This window comes from Ooceraea biroi, chromosome 7, assembly GCF_003672135.1.
Source record: "Ooceraea biroi isolate clonal line C1 chromosome 7, Obir_v5.4, whole genome shotgun sequence".
NCBI classification, from domain to species: domain Eukaryota; kingdom Metazoa; phylum Arthropoda; class Insecta; order Hymenoptera; family Formicidae; genus Ooceraea; species Ooceraea biroi.
In genome coordinates this window covers 8,752,251-8,770,196 of record NC_039512.1, presented here as the reverse complement: position 1 = coordinate 8,770,196, position 17,946 = coordinate 8,752,251, and the positions used below count along the sequence as shown (strand labels likewise).

Sequence of the window (17,946 nt, the reverse complement as noted above, 5' to 3'; positions counted from 1 at the left end):
TAGTGATATATTCGTCTATTTATAAAGCTGCTTTTATTTCAGTTGCCAAACTGTACAATTTCTTATAACTATTTTACATTCCATACCTGACACCATGTAACAAAATTATTATAATCCATACATAGTTTATAATTAATAAATAATATCATTCAACTTGACAGTAAGGTGTTCAGCTTTTAATTACAATCTTTGTATATTGTCTCGAGCTTTATTCAATTATATCTGTCACAATTTATGCAAATTACATTTGTGCATATTCTCTGTATCACAGATAAACACAAAAATATAATATATAAAAATAAAAATAATAATTATCTTTAAATCATGAATCCAGATTGCACAAATCAAAATACAGGATAACATTTTAATAACAAAATAGTAATTGTCTTTATTAAAGATTTGTTACGAGTTAATTACTTTAATATCTGATTTCAAATTCCACCTACAGAATCGCAATCGAAACTTAAAAGTAGCAGAAAAGTAAACAGTAACGATAAATATTGTTAGGATTGCCATAAAAAAATTATAAATCTTTTCAGGTGTCATATTTAAATTCTAAATATATAAAAATTCAGCATGTAACTATAAACGAATAACGTTTAGTAAAATCTGCAAAAACAATGTTTGCAACTTCATATATATATATATATATATATATATGTATGTACACATCAGTCGCTAATGTATCAACTTTTATCTTTACATCGTATTGGAATAAAATTCGTCAATTTTTATAATGTATATTATTGCGTTGTTTCACTCCGAAAATGTAAGATATAATCAATTATTTTTTCATGGTACGATGGACTACATACCTTGCATATACATAAACGAATGTGTACGACTGGGATGTAACGATGAAATGTAAAGCAAGTATCCTATGTCTTGCTGTATCTTAGGAATTAATAACCTGTACGTACTCGATTTTTATTTTTCATCGGAATGGAATGTTTGTGAAATGAAGTGTACTGTTTAACTGGTGTTACTGGTATCACAAATGCGGCGTTGCCTATTTTTCATTAGAGTTCTTCATTAGAATTCTTCTTTTGGACGGTTTGCTTCTGCCGATTTAACTTTCGCAGATTGCGAGTTTGGCATTTTTTGTTTCACGGGTGCATCCTGCTCCACTTTTGCATTCTTTCCGGATTTTGCGGTATTTGTTTTTGTTTCAGTCTTAGCGTTCGGTTTTGAAGCTGGCTTGGTTTCCGAAGATTTTGCACTGCCACTGTCGGTGGTGGGTTTGCTAGCTTTAGGAGCTTGGCTTGGCACAGCAGTTGGCTTGGGTGTTGTCGTGGGAGCAGCAGTTGGTTTCGGTGTTGTAGGAGCTGCCTTCGGCTTCGACTCGGTCGGTTTCGTCGTCACAGAATCTGTATCTCGTTTCGTTCTCTCAGAATTTGAACTTGCAGAACGCTTCTCACTCTTTGCGCCAGAAGATAATTTTTCATCATTAGCTAGATCAGGGAAAGCCTGTTTCAACGGTACTCGAGGGATATACGATCGCCATGGAGAACCAAACCATACATAGCCATTGTGTATATAAGCATCACTTATACCGCTGAAGGTATCATCGTCTGAAGAAAGGGCTTCTATAATGTTACCAGACGCATCTAATCTCAACAGTAGAGATCGTCTTTTTTGATCGAATAACATCCCGATACCTTGATATGATACCATCGCATGCGCCATTCTCTCGCAATAGACATTGGGAATAAGATCATTCAACAGTTTGAACGGTGCTCTCAGTAATAATAACAATCGTACGATCATTTTTCTCAGATATGGATGTGGTAAGAGCGAAACAGATAGCTGAGGATGCTCAGAATCGACGGTTATAACCATAGTAACGAAAAATCCACCGCGGCCGTCGCTCTGAAGATTGTCCGGCATGCCCGGCAAGGCGTCTATGAAAATCTCTTTTTGACCTGCCTTCGGTCCTTTCAAATGGTATTTCATGATACGGGTTAATAACGATTCTGCGACAAGTACGAAACTTTCGTCGTCGCTTAGTTTAACTCCATTTGCGAATGCAAGGTTTTCCATTAACACTTCGTTTTTCTTTGTAGCCGCATTATAACGAATAAACCTGTAATTAATAATTAATACATTTACGAATACATTAAATGATTAAGCAAATTAATTCTTAGCTTCTTCTGTTTGTTTTTTATTACCTTCCTGATGGATTGACGAAGAATAACGGCACTAAGATATTAAGTGGGAGCGCCGTACTACTGTCGGTCCAATACAAATCTCCATTTTCTGCTACGTCTACAGAATTAGGTAACATCGGAACTTTCCCATTGATCGGCTTAGAGCTATTTACTATATTTGTGTATTCTCCAGTTTCAACATTTACTTTGAAAATCCCGTAATAAGTATCTACTACAAATAAATTGCCTTTCTTGTCAAATTTCATTCCCAATGGTCTGCCACATATATGTTCTTGCCAAATACCATCTATAAATAGGAAAACACATGTAATCAGCTATATTGATCAGTTACATAATCTCTTATTATGTCAGTTAAATGCACTAGATAAAGATGTATCATAAAAATTATTATCACTTTATCTTCTTTTATATAAATACTGCACACATATGTATGCCATATTATACATATGTATGTGTATGTACATGATATTCATTACAGAAACATGTACTTTAGGTTTCTACTACACCATGTTACTTGATCTTTGCTCTTGTTTATCATGACTGTAGTCTAGTGACAAGATAACATACACATTCAAAGTTTAATCATATATATGAAGATTATTTTTAGATGTACATTTAGATGGTTTAACATAATTTACGTGGCTGGTTTCATCTATATTTCAAATTTATCAATTCTGTTTAAATTATTAAAGAAATTTGATAATTAATACTTAACAACTTCAGAACGCTATGTATATCCATATTTTTTTATTAACATACTTGATTAATTTATTGATCGATGATTTTCTATTGATTGATTGATCAATTTAGATTACTTTTTAATTTTACTTAAGACACACACATATTGTTATTTAGATTTTCTTTAATAATTAATTATTATTATTATAAACTTATATTAATCTACTTTATACATTAAATATTCAAGAGACTATATGAGAGATATTAACTTAAAATGCATCTTATAAAAGCTCTATAAAATAGACATTTATATTTTATTATCAAAAACAATTCTTGATAAAAAAAAGTAGCAGATTATTCTATCTATTTAATTTTAATACCTTATATGCCGGGTATTTTTGACGATTTCGTAAAGTACACTTGACATCGCTAAAAGTATTCATTAGAAAAAAATTAATTAAATAAAATCTCAATTTCAATAACAAAGTAAATAACTGTTTAAGAGAATGCACATCATACATAACTAAGCTAGTTTCTTAATGTTAGCTTAATGCACAGAGAATTGCCTTGGCTTGCAGAAAACGCACCGATGAAATAAATACAGACAAAGTAAACACGGAATATTCCATTCCGTGTTCGCCGGCATATAAAGTGTCAAATAAGTAACTAAATTATTTTTATATATGCAAAACTTATTTAGCCGAGTGACTTGCAAGATTTTCAACGATAAACGAATCGATCGAATAAAAACAGCGTTTCGGCTATTCGGTCCGCAACTTACCGCATTTTTTACCGAATTTGACTATGGGCACGAAGCGATCCTCCTCAAGTCGTATAATGTAACCACCATGTATGCCGCTATATAGCTGCCCATTGTAAGAGCTGAAGCCTTCTGCACCGGTAAGTTGTCCCTCGAATAGTTTCTCGCATCCTGTCAGCCGATTCTTCGGGAATCGTGGATCGAGATCGCGTGGCGGTACCACGCTATAAAATCACGGTCAATGGTTAAAGTTCAAGGTTAGAGACAATTACTAGGCATACGTATTTGATTCATAATTGACAGAACATTGATCAAATGACAGAATTATTATTATTATTATTATTATTATTATTATTATTATTATTGCTATATTAGAATTATTATTGGAATTGCGCGAAGTACCTGATCTCAGAGAATTCTATGTCTGGAGGTAAACCTGGTATGAACGTGATTATGGCCAGAAATAAGCCGATGTAGATAAAGACAGTACCGGTCGCCTTCAGACAGCTCATCTTGGCACCGATGTCTCCTCGACGACGATGATGATGACTCTTTACTTTTCTCGCAGCGAACACTCGTGCGCTCGAGCACGAATCTCACTTTCTCCCCGCTGCGTACCGACGCTTGTGACAGAAAACCTGCGACTGTTATGCAACGGAACGCTGTGCCTTGAAGTCACTGACAAATAATCGGACTTTGCAAACTGGAAGCGGCAAGATCGCGTGAGTGGGAGAGAATTCGAAAGGGGTTGCAACGGACGGACGTTCGTGATCGTCAGTGCTGCACGTAACTGTTAAATGCAGCTTTGGGAGAATCGGGAACTCACAGTTTAGCAGTTTAGTAGGCAATTTAACTGTTCTTGCGATGGCAGGAATAACGGCATCGATGTGTCTAATGGCGGTCGCGAATGTAATATCCGCGACATGTAAATATTCACCACACGAATGCTGTACGAATGAAAATCAATGATTGTACGATGTCATCAATTTTCGAGACACGGATTAATTACTCCGTAATTGACGAAACAAGACACGCGTGCGCTCTTATCACCCACATTGTTCGTCGCTCGGACAGTCGGGCACATTTTCGCTTGATAAGGTTAACGGCAGGCGCATCTTATGCAATCATGCGTATGACAAAGCGATATAAGCACGAGAATACATTAGCATCGGTTTTTTAGCTCATTGTTTTGAATTTAACAGGCTCCTCACGCATATATATAACCTGATTATGTAAGTTCGAATAAAGTTTATGCAAACCTATCTTGAACCGATTACATGCAAGTCGAACATGTCCGCACCTCTGCATATTATTGCGCATATCTGGCAGATCTTCATCTGGCAGTGACGTCAGTTTCAGTTAATATCGAAATATGCAATAATGCAAATTTATCAAATAAATCAATAAATTTTCATGCATATCCAATAGTACCATAATAGCGAATGTTATATAAGGTACAAATGACACAAGTCTTATAAGAATTGGCGTATTTAACTAATACTTTAGTAAATTAGCATTATTATATGCTATATAACAATTTAAATAACAAATGCAAATATATTTTAGATCATACATTATCTGTATCCAAATTAAATTTTATTGCTGGCCAAGGTTGCAAATATAATTCAATATGTGCAATACTACTGTCTAATCCGCAGTATTCAGTTGACACCTTTAATGGTTTTAAATCAAAATTTAATTATTCATTGCATTCAAATCTGTGGATGCTGCGACTTAAGGCCCTTGCACAATAGTGATAGGCGAAATTCGGAAATTTTGTCGCCATTGCCTGTTCCGTTTTCCATTTTGCATTGGCATACTTTCTAGTGTTGCAATTCTCTGTTTCTATTGCCGTGCTATCGCCATCGCTATCGCTTTATACTATCGCCTCTGCTATTGTCTATCGCTATCGCTAGATCGCTACCTATATATTATGCAAAGGCCTTTAATTTATACATTTTTAGATTGCTCAATTTGAACGACAGAGCTTAAGCGGGCTTTAAACGGTCAATATTACACAATAATATTGCACAATAATATTGAAGCAGGTCCTAGACGGTCAAATTATTACACAATATATTGCTAATATGACATTATTCTCTCTCTAAACAGTGCAATATAGTAACTCTCAAAGCAATAATTTAATTTCTAAGAAAATGTTAAGTATACCAAAGCAGCTTATTGTGTTATAGCCATTGCTTTAGCTTGTTATAATAAAGAAAAGAAGAGAAGAAAGTAGATGAAGAAACTTTTCCTTCAATATAATCTACAAACGGTAATAATTAATTGTGCAATAATATTGACCTAGGGCCTGCTTTATATTCAATATTTGCCGATATATCTTACTGATAAATGTTATTAATAAATTGTTGTTAGCATTCTGCTGTGCGCTTTTTCTTAATAAAAGACGGAAAGTAGACAATATTCCAGCTTGAATAATTATAGTACAAAGAGATACGAAGAGAAATAATGAAAATATATTTATGGATATGCTATCAAACTTCGCGCGTCTACATTCGATAATATGGCGTATCTAGTGTTTTACTTCCGTGCTCCACATATGAGGTCCGTTATCCAATAGGAAACTTTATTTTCTGAGAATTCAATAAGCGAAAGTATGACTTGTAGAATTCCTAGAAAGTAAAATCTCTCATTGGACAAAAATCTGTGGTGCGAATTCAGCATTACTTTTATAGTTCTTTTGATTGGTACCACTGCGCGAAGCACGATGTGAAGCTTTTAAATTCAAATATGTCTCGAGCGTCATTAACGGTGCGCGTGGTTTTGGACAAGTGTTGCGAGACTCCAGTGAATATCAGTACGTATCAAAATTATGATATCGTGCTCGTGCTTTAAATGATACAAAATTTGTTGAGATCCATCTTGAGTTTTGCGAGATTTCTATTCAATATACAGTACTATTATAATTTAACCACAATGCTATGAATCTGTCAAACCAAACTATCTGTCATCTGGTTTGATACTGTGTCTCAATTTTAAAACTTTACATGTATGTTTCATTATAATATATTTCATTAATTTTTGACTAAAGTTAATAATTGAGATTGTCATTATCTGAAACCGTTCCTTTCACTATGAAACAAAATTTTTTTTCTGATTCCACTTTCAGTCTTTCATAATCTGCATATTCAGTTTTCATATGTAATTTGGTATTACAATTGTTTTTATCATATTAAATACATTATTCATCAGGCATTCTTCTTAATAATATATTTGTTTATGTTTGTTTTCCAGGCAATTAAAAAGATGCTTACCATTTCTTAGACGTAATTTTGCAGTAAAGATACATATATTTAGTTAGAAATGGGTAAGTATACTTTGTGTTATGCTTTATTGCATTGATTTGTTGGAAATGATTAATATTGGTATTCATGATGTTATTAATTTAGATGATCTTGAGCAACAGTGTGAAGATGCACTGTTTGAAGCTTGCGACGCTCGAGAGAGATATCCACTGCAATGTGTGAAGGAACTTGAGACATGCATCAAACTCACTAACGAGATATGTGTGAGTTTGAATGAAATTATTGGGTTCTTATTTTTTTACTTTGGTATTTCTTATTGGCATATTTTTATTGCAGATGACAAAAGTTTTCACAAAACTGGTAAACAATCTGGATGTGCCATCCTTCACAAACGAATATTCTACATTGAACCAAGAGTTCTCTGAAGCGAATAAACTACTAAAGATGCAAGAACATAAATTGCAAGTAATGATTAACAAGATTGAAAACTTGACGGCTGTTGTGGATCAAATTAAAAGAGATAAGTTGAGTGAAATAAAAAAACTCTTATGGGAGTAAATCTTTTTAACGTTATTTAGCTTTTCCTTTTGCAATTGTTTTTATATTTATTATATATATAAATTATTAAGTATATTAATATAAGCAAAATTACTTTTCATCTCAATTTTGTATAATAAGTTTGTATAAAATTTTAAAAATAATAAACCTGTTACTTTTATTGTTCTACTCATGTGTCGAATAAATTAACTGCATTTAACAATAAATTAACATTCTCTTCGTAACAAATGTATTTTTGTAAAATATGTAACGGATAACAGAGTTTAAAGCATTCCGATATATTCCACCGCGTCGTTTCCTTGACAACAGATTGTAGGTGATGCCAAAACAATGTGTCATAGCTAACGAAGCTACATTTCATGAAACCGAGTAAAAGATTTATACTGAATCACTGTTGCAATTTGATAGTGCATTGTTAATAACCCAGCTATGTCTACGTTCATAGAAAATGTGTATATAAAAGATGGAGAGTATACTAAAACGATATACAGTATGATAAAGGAACAGCGATACACCGAAACTATTAAAGTCTTGCTGAACCTTTTAGATTCTTATCCTAACGTATGTACGCTGCAATAATGTGTTTTTTAATTTAAAAAAAGCATTATCAGAGAGAGTGTTAAGAGGTGCTCTTTTAGTCCAGGCCTTGCTTGTCTCTCCTCGCCCATTGTTACTTTTATACGCAAGATTTTATGGCTGCGTCTCAGTGTTATGAGAAACTGGTTCAACTGTGCCCAGAGGAGACCGTATACAAGCTTTATTATGCCCAGTCGCTGCATCAGGCTTGCATGTATCCGGAGGCATGGACAGTCTGCTCGAGCATCATCAATCAGAGTAATTTAGAGTACAAGGTAAAAAAGTTACAGGCAGCTATAAAGTATGGCCAAGAGGATATGGTCGCAGCGAAGAATCTTGTCGATCAGTGTCCGGCTGATGACGTTGACACGGAAATCAATTTGGGGTGTCTCTTGTACAAGGTATAGGATGGTTGTAAGCGGGTTCAGATTGATGGATGTACAATGGACATGCGGTTTTCAGGAGGAGCAGTATGAGCAGGCACTCAAGAAATTTTCGAATGCGTTACAAATTGCGGGATTCAAGCCGCATTTATCATACAACGTCGCGCTTTGTTATTTTAAACTGAAGGAATATGCAGCGTCACTGAAACATATCGGTATTAATATTTAATAACGAGTTAATTAATATTTTTCGTTCCCGTTATTATCGAATATTAATATCAATTGCCACGAGTTTTATCAAATCTCGTCGCGTTTTAGCAACTATTATCGAGCACGGTATAAGAGAGCATCCGGAGTTAAGCGTGGGCATGACAACTGAGGGTATCGAAGTTAGAAGCGTCGGGAATACGTTAACTCTGCACGAGACAGCTTTAACAGAGGCGTTCAACCTGAAGGCTGCCATAGAGTACCAATTGCAAAACTGTAATCCCGCATCACTGCAGGTTTTAATTCTCGAGGAATGGGCACCGTCTTTTACATTAATGTTGCAGATGATGCAGCGAAAGAGGCGTTGACGGACATGCCACCACGCTCCGAAGAGGAACTGGACGCTGTCACGTTGCACAACCAGGCGTTGATAAATATGGGCACGAAACCGAGCGAAGGATTCGAGAAGTTGCAGTTTCTGCTGCAGCAGAATCCATTTCCACCCGAGACTTTTGCCAATTTGTTACTTCTCTATTGTAAATATCAGTATTACGACTTGGCTGCTGATGTCCTAGCTGAGAACGTACACCTAACTTACAAGTACTTAACGCCAGTAAGTCCAGCTTTTACGAACGGCAAACATTTATTTAACACAGGTTCAAATGTTTGTTGTAATTACAAGATGATTTTACATATTTTATATACATCAAATGTGTACGTGGTAGAGCACATAAAGATGAAAAGTGTAGTCACATGTAACGTTGTTATGAAGTCAGTCTGGATGTTTGGTTTTAGAGTGCTTGCATTTTTTTGTTCGAGTCTCGTAGTCATCAGAGTGTTTTCGTTTGTGAGCTTTCACGTCATGACTAGACGAAGAGCTGTCAGAAGAGTCACTGGAACTGCTGCTGTGTTTCTTCTTGTGCTTCTTGCGCTCCTTGGAGGACTTCTTCTTTCTCTTGCTTCTCTCTTTGTCCTCCGAGTCGCTGTCATCCTCCGTAGTCTGCTTACTCTTCTTCGACTTTTTCTTTTTCAATTTTTTTAATTTGTGTTTCTTTTGCGTCTTTTTCTCTTTATTCTCGTAGGCTGGTTCCGGAACGCTCGGCTCCTCGATCTCTGGAATCAGGTCGTACGTCTTTCCGTCGGGGGACATGAAACAGTCCTTCGACAGGTGCCCCTTGGTCCCGCATTTTATGCACGTGGTGTTTAGTACTGCCTCCAGCTGTATGGCTTTACGCTGAGTCACACCTGGATTCTTTCTCCGTTGTATGTCTCTTTGTAACTCTACGCCATTGGGGTCCAAGTCCGTACCATTTCCTTGATCGACATGTTTCATGGACAGCCCTATCTTGCCGTCCTCCGCCACAGAGATCACCTTACACCAGACGCGCTCACCCTTTTGCAAAATCTCTGCAACATTGTCGACATGAGCCGCGCTTACCTGACAGAACGGCACACAAATCAATCAATTATATCGATATGTATTAATACATATTTTATCGAACGCATAGTTGAACGTGACGATACCTGTGTCCGATGTATTAAACCTTGTTGCGAGGTACCCGGTATTCTGATAAAAGCTCCATAATTTTGCACGGATGCAATCTCGCCAAGGAATATCTGATTCAATTCGCACTTTGTCATGCTGTCTCGCTTTTCTCATGAAACGAGAAAACCGTATGTGCGTCACTCTTCTACGACGCGCAATCGAAAACAAAATATCACGTTATAGGTTAGGGTTTTTAATAATATAGATTAACAGGTACACAAACACGCAGGGCCGTATCCATTAAGGCGGCATCAACCGAGGATGCCAACATGATCATCGTTCTCATATATAACTTTTGCATATATTATTTTCAGTACTTGTACGATTTTTTGGACGCGTTAATAACGCAGCAAACTTCGCCGGAGGAGGCGTATCGTAAATTCGACGATCTCGTTAATAAACATACAGAGGCATTGCGCAAAGCGACTAAACAAGTGCAGGAAGCAAGACTGAATCACGATGACAATGCCGTGAAGAAGGCGGTAAATGATTACGAGGAGGCGCTCGACAGATATGTACCCGTTCTAATGGCGCAAGCGAAAATTTATTGGGATCTAGAAAATTATGCCCAGGTGGAGAAGATTTTCAAGAAGAGCGTCGAGTTTTGCAACGAGCACGACGTGTGGAAATTAAATGTAGCGCACACTCTTTTCATGCAGGAGAACAAGTTCAAGGACGCGACGCGTTTCTACGAGCCAATTGTTAAAAAGAAATATGACAATGTTAGTACCATTTGTTACTAATATCGATCACATAAACAAGGATGTGACGCGACGCTTTAATGTTTGCACTGTCTCACTGCTGCGATTTGCATTTCACAGATCTTGGATGTAAGTGCGATAGTTCTCGCGAACTTGTGCGTCAGCTACATCATGACCTCGCAAAACGCGGAGGCCGAGGAGCTAATGAAGAAGATCGAGAAGGAGGAAGAGGCGGTGTCGTTTGAGGATCAGGACAAGAAACTCTTTCACTTGTGCATCGTAAACTTGGTAATTGGAACGTTGTACTGCTCCAAGGGCAATTACGAGTTTGGCATATCTCGAGTAATGAAGAGCTTGGAGCCGTACAACAAGAAACTCGGCACGGACACCTGGTTCTACACCAAGAGATGCTTTTTATCGCTCCTGGAGCAATTGGCGAAACAGATGGTCGTCTTGCAAGATACCACGCTGCAGGAATGCATTCAATTCTTGGAGCATTGTGAAGGTACATTTTGCGAGACTTAATACACTTGCGAAGCAATGATAACTGATTTTTTTCTTCCTTGATTACAGTTTACGGTAAAGACATAATGACAGTGATCGATCAGCCGTTCGATGTACAGGATATGCTGAACGTTTCTCCCCAAGGCAAACGGACAGTAGTTTACGAAGCGCGATACCTCAAAGCATTATTTTTGAAATTACAAATGTCTTACTAAGGATGTGACTTCCTTGAAGATTGATGAGAAAATTGTAAGAATCTGATTTATGTAACAAAATGTACAAAACAAGGAAATAAATTTTAGATTTAATAATTAAATAAAAATTATTAATTCCAAGCTTAACAGATTTAATAAGATAATCGCTAAATTTTATTCATGTCCGATAAACTTTAAGAACAAGTAGGATTTGTTCGTTAATCAGAATCTCATTTGAATTTCGCGGACATGTAGCTTGCTCGTGCCTTCGTGCAAAGCGCCTCCATCGCGATTCCATGATTTGCAACGCGTTTGAATTCTCCGTTTCCTTGTATCAATGACATTCTTGCGTTTTCTTCGAGAATGCAGGAGAATATGTAGGTCCGAAAATCGTCAATCATCGTTGGTCATCGGTTTCTATCGCCGCGCGAGAATATATAAAGGGGTACACGTGTTTATCCCATTAGTGCATGACATATGCGGTTATCGCGTGGATTAGCAGGAATTGGAGCTGAATAATTTTTTATCAGAAATTCGATGAGGTTACGAGCAATTTCTAGTAATTTCTGATGCTGCAAAATCTCTACGACATTCCAGAACGCTTCAGAATTTATGTTAGAGAAAGAGAGAGAGAGACAGAGAAAGAGGAAGAAGAAATTTGCACAGGGCCTACATATTTTACGGATTCTTGTAACTTTTCATTTTCGCTGAGTCAAGGTATGTTCATGCAAATCATGACGGTAATTGCACCATAAATAAAATAAAGTAATTATTCAGAAGAATAATTTTATCAGAAATGTTATTAGATAGGCTTAATATAGAAATTTACCAAACGTTGAATTGACAGATTTTATTGAAGCACATAATTTTTGTTATAAGAGATTTATTATTCTAAAGTAAAAAACTGCTGATCTCTCTTATTCTTTACAAATAATATTAGATACTTTTATATTCAATGATGATATACATGCATTTATTATGTTGTAGAATATACTAAATTATTTTAATTTTGTTAAAATTCTTTTTGCAGGCATCCTATAAGGAAAGTCTTAACACAATCACAATGGAATTTCCAAATTTGGGAGAACATTGCTCTGAGAGCATGTGTAACCGCTTAGATTTTCTACCTTTAAAATGTGACGCCTGCAAGGGAATCTTTTGCACGGATCATATAACGTACACAAGTCACAGTTGCTCCAGTGCGCACAAGAAGGATGTACAGGTGCCTGTATGTCCACTGTGTAATGTTCCTATATCGATGAAACGTGGTGATCCACCTGACCTGGCCGTGGGATTGCACATGGATAATGACTGCAAGGAAAGTCGTAGGAAAATTTTCTCCAATAAATGTTCCTCCAAGGGATGTAAAGTCAAGGAGATGGTGCCAGTGAAGTGTAGCGAGTGCAGCGCCAATTTCTGCTTAAAACATAGGCATCCCACCGATCACGCCTGCATCGGAGCAGAAGAGGCATTGAGACTGCGTAGATTGGAAGCACTAAATAAAAGAGCTCAAACGACAATAACGCAGAATAACAGTAACAGCAACTCGCATTCATTCCGAAGCCTTCAAGGAACAATGAGCGAAGATGAGGCGTTAGCCAGGGCCCTCCAGGCTTCCTTAGAAGACGAAGAGAGAAACAGACGAGTATTACAACCAGTGCCTTCTGAAAACCGAGATTGGTGTAGACTTTCGTAATTATTTACATATTATTTTATACTGTTGTAAGAGAAAAGAGAACTTTTTGTCTTGTTTTCCGGAAAAACTTGATGTAAAAATATATATGTATCAGATAATTTATTTTTAAGCAAAATGCACTCAGAAAACTTGGCACAAATGATAAGTTTGAAACTTAATGATTATATTTGTTATTACATTCATTTTTAAATTATTGTATATGTTATAGACGTTATAGCAAAATGTATACAGATATTGCGACTATTTGTCAAATTGCTCACTTGTATCATCATATTAATTGGGAGTTTTTAGTGAAATCCAAGGTTTTATAACCAAGCTTGATAAGATAAATCCAATGGCGGAATATCAGTATATGCACATAATATTCAATATAATGTATTTTTAAATATTTAAACTATATATATATATATATATATATATATATAATAATCGCAATACTCATCTTATAGGCATTCTTTATTACATGAAACTTTATATTAAATCGCAAGTCATCATAATCATTCATAATCTGATTTCTCATATAATATCGTAATTATGAGTTATATCCTATTCAGATTATACAAACTTTAATATAGCATTTATAGATAGCAAATATATTCTATCAAACTACCTAACAATTCTAATAATATATTACAAAATTAATGAAGCTTCATTATAGAGTGCCTTAGTAGATGAAGCATGATCTAAATTAGAATGTGTGCTCATATAAAAAAATCTCCACTTTAATGATAAAAATAAATAGAAATATCGAAATGATTTAACTTCATGCATATTCACATTTATCAATTTTAGAACCTGCTTTCAAATTAGTAACTATTGTATTGTAGATTTTCAAACGGATTTAATGATGTTTTCGATATAATTAAATTACTCTAATAATTTTATTATAACAACGTGTACTCGAAAATAATTATTATTATGTGTTCTTTTTTTATCAATGGAATTTTAACAAAGGCATAATATATATAGAATTTTTACTGTAATGTCGAAAACTGTGATGGCAGAAAGGAATCATACACGATATTTAGATGTGTTCACATTATATCTTGGGCAAAGTCTCAAAATAAAAATCAATATTTAAACATATCGTATTCACATTTCACAAGCTTCTTGCATAAAAATTCTTTCCAATAACACCAAAATGGAAGAATAAATGTGAATACATAAACCTTACACTCACAATGCTGCATTGTAATAAAACTGATATTCGCTGATTCTGTGATAACTTAACTCATATTTTTATAAATATATATGATTTTATAATATATTTAATTTCTTTTTAGCTTGCTTAAAATTCCTTCAGAAAAGTGTATAATTAACACTTTTCTTAAAGGAATGGATAATGTGAAGGGTTTATGAAAATTTTTAAAAATAATTAATAAACTATAAATAAATATCGACAAATATCTAATAATGTATAAGAGTGCATTGACAATTAACAAACACAGCCAATAGCTGATGCATATGCTTGTCACTACGTATTTCAATTTATCAACGAATAAAAATACTATTACAATTATTAAAAGAATTCGAAAAAACAATATATATATATATATATATATATAATTCACGATAACGTATAAATATAAATGCACTTTTTATATGCCACTCTAAAATTTATTAATATTATGTAATATTTGCATTTATAACATATCAGAGCTACTGAAAAGCAAAAAGAAATAATTTCTTATCCAATCTAAATAAAAAAATCTCATTATATATATATATATATATATATATGTAAGATTTTTTATATATATACTTAATTCTACATTTGACACTTCCACATTTGTAAGAAATACTTTAATTTACGAATGCAAAATGCCTCGCCTTTCAGTATTTCCGATAAAAATTATCTTCCGAAAAATTCGATGTATGTAACGGGAAAGTAGTTTATTATACATTCCCATGTATATTCCTGTATACTTTATACATTGCAGTAATATATCGTATATATAAAATAGAAGAAGCAAGAGCAGATAATTTTGGAAGTGTATCGATAAACGCATGGACGTTTACAAAAGTTTTATTGACGTTATGTACAATCCACGATTTGTTTCTTATTTAGATATGCTATATATAAAAAATTGCTTTGTGATATTTATACTGATGACAAATTCTTCAACGATCTTTTTCAAACTACTACGAGATATGCATTGTATTCAAATATTTATTTATATACAATAGAGATCTTTTTATAGTAAAGCGTTTTAGTAATAGGAGGCAGTTCTTTTTTTATACCCTCATGTACTATCGCAGGATTTCAATTATAATTTGGTTATACTAAAGTTACATATATAGATATAAGTAAATTTGAAAAAGCCAGTTAAAAATTATGCAGTATTAAATTTATTTGTAACATATACGTGTGTGATCACACTTGGTAAATGTTAAATTTATTGATAAAATAACATTATCGTGCTGAACAGCTTACATCATACATCCTATTCTTTCAAAGAATATATTTTCTCTACAATACGATTAGCGCTACCTAGATACGTGTATTTAATAAGTGCAACAAAAAACAATTGTTATTTTATAACAATTGCTTACCAGTTTTTGAAGAAATTAACTGTACTTTAATTTATTTGTGCTTATTGCTTGTCGTACATTCTACTGTGATGCAACAACTTATTCTGTTCTAACGTTTCCCTACTGCTCTCAGTCTCTACTTGCTCCTATATAAATAAGTTAACAAGACAATTTTTATTTGCACAAGCTGAGTATTCTTCGTCACAGCGAAAATCTATACAACACATGTTATATCGATTCGAGTATAACGAAATAGATGCAATATTTATTCTTTTCATGTAAAATCGATATATTCGCAGATTTGGCACAGACTAACAAAGTATAAATAAATTAAGGTTCACAATTTTCGATAAATATTTCGTTTGATCGTTCAAACGAGTTTCACGAGATATTCGACGTTGCTTCGGAACATATGAACGACACGAGATATCTTTCCTCAATACGTTATCGGATACATGCCTCTTTATGAATAATCGTACACGAACAACCTTTCATTTACCGACTTTTCCCAACTTGGTGTCCGTTTTTGGATTAGCCGTGATATTTTGCACGGCGACTATCGTCTCGTTAATCTTCGTCTGGAGATTCCTGAGATCCTGAATGTACAATAAAGAGAGACCTTTGGCGGCATTGTCCAACATTATGTCGCCCATGTTGAAACTGGATTCTACAGTCATTGCCGTCAACGGTTTGCCCTTGGTACTCGTAACATTATTATGTTGCTTAGGTGCGTCCGCACTTAATTTGTTACACACAAGCTTGCTACAGGCCTGCAGTGTTACGAGATGATCAGAATGTTTTGGTACATTCAGTACTTTTGCTATCAAGCTAACTCCAGTCTTGAAATCATTACTATCAACTAAAAATGGGAAGAAATCGATCAGATTATTTCTTTCTACGCGATACATTCTTATATAAGATATCGTAAATTATGAACAGGATTTACTTACAATCTAAATTGTCTAGAGGGTTTGTAGATTTGATGCTAGGTATTTTTACTTCGTTCTTAGGCTTTGCTTTGCTTCCTGTGACTTGTTGATACTTTTGACCTAAATAAATTAGATTTTATTTTTTATTAAATTTTATATATTCCTATTGATCAAGCTTATATTTGTGATTGATGGATATGTATCGTATCTAATTTCAAACTGCTGAAAATAAACTTTATACTTACAATCATCACCAAAATCGAGCCAAATAGCATATCCAACGAACCATTCTAATTGATCAGCTTCATTCTTGCCTTCTTCACTCTTTATCGGACATTCAACGTCATGACAATATTTCTCGAAAGCTTTTGGCCACTCTGGCGAAGTAATATTTCTTAACTGTTTACGATCTTCTATAGTATAATGACGTATCTTCTGATCCTCCAACCATATAATCACTTTTCTGAAGTGTTGAGTATCTGAAACATTACAATTGCATTTTTTGTGTTGTCATTCATTAAACAGTCATCTCATAATTTTATTCCATAGTCAGGAAATAAACAGTTCGCAGTGACAATTACAATATCACCATCAAGATGTAAACTTGGGCAAATTTTGGTGTTTAATTGTCAATTCTAAGTGTCAACTATAAGCAAAAGGTAAAATAAAAATCTAAGAAAGAAGAATACTACAGTATCATATACAGTATTTGCAAATTTGTAAAGTAAATTTGTAAAATGATGCAATCAAGTCTCACATTATGAAAATTAACTAAATAACACGTGCAAGAATTCGCCGTATCGGTGCGGATAGGTTATGACATACACGTAAAACAGAAAGTACTCACTATTTCCATTAACTTTGTCCCATTCCAAGTAACCAAGTGCCTTCAATTTTCTTTCAAACATATTAATTACTCACGAGAAGAATGGCAAACGTACTACTTGCAGAAAACAACAAGTTTTGATGCGAGATAGAAAACGTACAATATGAATTCTACCTCAACTGCTCGCGGCTAGTTCCGAAAGAGCCGTACGCATCGCGCCGCGCAACTTTCCAATGGAAAACATGGACGTGAACGTTTTAACCAATCATACGTCAGTTTTATGACAGAAAATAATTGAAAACAACCAAGAGACATTCAATTATATTTCACACGCAGATACAATTAATTTTTAAGCAAAAAACATCTCATTCTCAAGTTTTCCGTGAGTTTTCTCTTTATAATCCGCGACGGTGTCGATTTTG

The 17,946-nt window shown here is 34.5% G+C and overlaps 6 protein-coding genes across 8 annotated transcripts; 3 read left to right on the top strand and 3 right to left on the bottom strand.

The window, feature by feature from the left end:
- Positions 1-8: 8 nt before the first annotated feature.
- LOC105282430 (adipocyte plasma membrane-associated protein) lies at positions 9-4,833 on the bottom strand. The gene is made up of 4 exons (XM_020032679.2): positions 4,009-4,833; positions 3,628-3,830; positions 2,169-2,454; positions 9-2,083 (listed from the first exon to the last, which is right to left on the bottom strand). The coding sequence occupies exons 1-4, from the start codon at positions 4,116-4,118 to the stop codon at positions 1,033-1,035; spliced, it is 1,650 nt and encodes a 549-aa protein (XP_019888238.1). The 5' UTR covers positions 4,119-4,833; the 3' UTR covers positions 9-1,032.
- A 205-nt stretch (positions 4,834-5,038) lies between these two features.
- On the top strand, positions 5,039-7,631 carry LOC105282391. Of its 2 annotated transcripts, none has more exons than XM_011344326.3 (4): positions 5,039-6,424; positions 6,862-6,934; positions 7,017-7,135; positions 7,209-7,598. In XM_011344326.3, the coding sequence occupies exons 2-4, from the start codon at positions 6,931-6,933 to the stop codon at positions 7,428-7,430; spliced, it is 345 nt and encodes a 114-aa protein (XP_011342628.1). In that variant the 5' UTR covers positions 5,039-6,424; positions 6,862-6,930; the 3' UTR covers positions 7,431-7,598. The 2 variants fall into 2 exon arrangements, with proteins under 2 accessions (XP_011342628.1, XP_011342629.1); XM_011344327.3 differs by lacking the exon at positions 5,039-6,424 and adding an exon at positions 6,435-6,616 and having other exon boundaries at positions 7,209-7,631.
- A 120-nt stretch (positions 7,632-7,751) lies between these two features.
- Positions 7,752-11,663, top strand: LOC105282397 (tetratricopeptide repeat protein 30A). The gene is made up of 8 exons (XM_011344337.3): positions 7,752-7,991; positions 8,069-8,407; positions 8,469-8,604; positions 8,708-8,872; positions 8,941-9,209; positions 10,457-10,864; positions 10,964-11,348; positions 11,417-11,663. The coding sequence occupies exons 1-8, from the start codon at positions 7,860-7,862 to the stop codon at positions 11,560-11,562; spliced, it is 1,980 nt and encodes a 659-aa protein (XP_011342639.2). The 5' UTR covers positions 7,752-7,859; the 3' UTR covers positions 11,563-11,663.
- Positions 9,221-10,388, bottom strand: LOC105282396 (nucleolar protein of 40 kDa). 2 transcript variants are annotated; one of them, XM_011344336.3, is made up of 2 exons: positions 10,121-10,388; positions 9,221-10,003 (listed from the first exon to the last, which is right to left on the bottom strand). In XM_011344336.3, the coding sequence occupies exons 1-2, from the start codon at positions 10,254-10,256 to the stop codon at positions 9,369-9,371; spliced, it is 771 nt and encodes a 256-aa protein (XP_011342638.1). In that variant the 5' UTR covers positions 10,257-10,388; the 3' UTR covers positions 9,221-9,368. The 2 variants fall into 2 exon arrangements, with proteins under 2 accessions (XP_011342638.1, XP_011342637.1); XM_011344335.3 differs by having other exon boundaries at positions 9,221-10,034; positions 10,121-10,368.
- A 200-nt stretch (positions 11,664-11,863) lies between the features above and the next one.
- On the top strand, positions 11,864-14,745 carry LOC105282398 (AN1-type zinc finger protein 2A). The gene is made up of 2 exons (XM_011344338.3): positions 11,864-12,258; positions 12,572-14,745. The coding sequence occupies exon 2, from the start codon at positions 12,605-12,607 to the stop codon at positions 13,235-13,237; it is 633 nt and encodes a 210-aa protein (XP_011342640.1). The 5' UTR covers positions 11,864-12,258; positions 12,572-12,604; the 3' UTR covers positions 13,238-14,745.
- A 502-nt stretch (positions 14,746-15,247) lies between these two features.
- On the bottom strand, positions 15,248-17,929 carry LOC105282399 (RNA transcription, translation and transport factor protein). The gene is made up of 4 exons (XM_011344339.3): positions 17,546-17,929; positions 16,944-17,177; positions 16,720-16,818; positions 15,248-16,628 (listed from the first exon to the last, which is right to left on the bottom strand). Exons 1-4 carry the CDS (start codon positions 17,604-17,606, stop codon positions 16,261-16,263), a joined length of 762 nt encoding a protein of 253 aa, XP_011342641.1. The 5' UTR covers positions 17,607-17,929; the 3' UTR covers positions 15,248-16,260.
- Between the last annotated feature and the right edge of the window lie 17 nt (positions 17,930-17,946).

Bases quoted from the DNA above. Each gene is read 5' to 3' on its own strand.
- LOC105282430 (XM_020032679.2), bottom strand. From the start codon at position 4,118: ATGAGCTGTCTGAAGGCGACCGGTACTGTCTTTATCTACATCGGCTTA. The intron at 3,831-4,008 runs GTACTTCGCGCA...GTGATTTTATAG, and splicing joins ATAGAATTCTCTGAGATCAG to CGTGGTACCGCCACGCGATC. The intron at 2,455-3,627 runs GTAAGTTGCGGA...TCCTATTTATAG, and splicing joins CAAATTCGGTAAAAAATGCG to ATGGTATTTGGCAAGAACAT.
- LOC105282391 (XM_011344327.3), top strand. The intron at 7,136-7,208 runs GTGAGTTTGAAT...TTTTTATTGCAG, and splicing joins AACTCACTAACGAGATATGT to ATGACAAAAGTTTTCACAAA.
- LOC105282397 (XM_011344337.3), top strand. From the start codon at position 7,860: ATGTCTACGTTCATAGAAAATGTGTATATAAAAGATGGAGAGTATACT. The intron at 8,873-8,940 runs GTAATCCCGCAT...TTAATGTTGCAG, and splicing joins AGAGTACCAATTGCAAAACT to ATGATGCAGCGAAAGAGGCG. The intron at 10,865-10,963 runs GTTAGTACCATT...TGCATTTCACAG, and splicing joins TTAAAAAGAAATATGACAAT to ATCTTGGATGTAAGTGCGAT.
- LOC105282399 (XM_011344339.3), bottom strand. From the start codon at position 17,606: ATGTTTGAAAGAAAATTGAAGGCACTTGGTTACTTGGAATGGGACAAA. The intron at 16,819-16,943 runs GTAAGTATAAAG...TAATTTATTTAG, and splicing joins GCTCGATTTTGGTGATGATT to GTCAAAAGTATCAACAAGTC. The intron at 16,629-16,719 runs GTAAGTAAATCC...TCCCATTTTTAG, and splicing joins CCCTCTAGACAATTTAGATT to TTGATAGTAATGATTTCAAG.
- LOC105282398 (XM_011344338.3), top strand. From the start codon at position 12,605: ATGGAATTTCCAAATTTGGGAGAACATTGCTCTGAGAGCATGTGTAAC.
- LOC105282396 (XM_011344335.3), bottom strand. From the start codon at position 10,237: ATGACAAAGTGCGAATTGAATCAGATATTCCTTGGCGAGATTGCATCC. The intron at 10,035-10,120 runs GTATCGTCACGT...CCGTTCTGTCAG, and splicing joins GTTTAATACATCGGACACAG to GTAAGCGCGGCTCATGTCGA.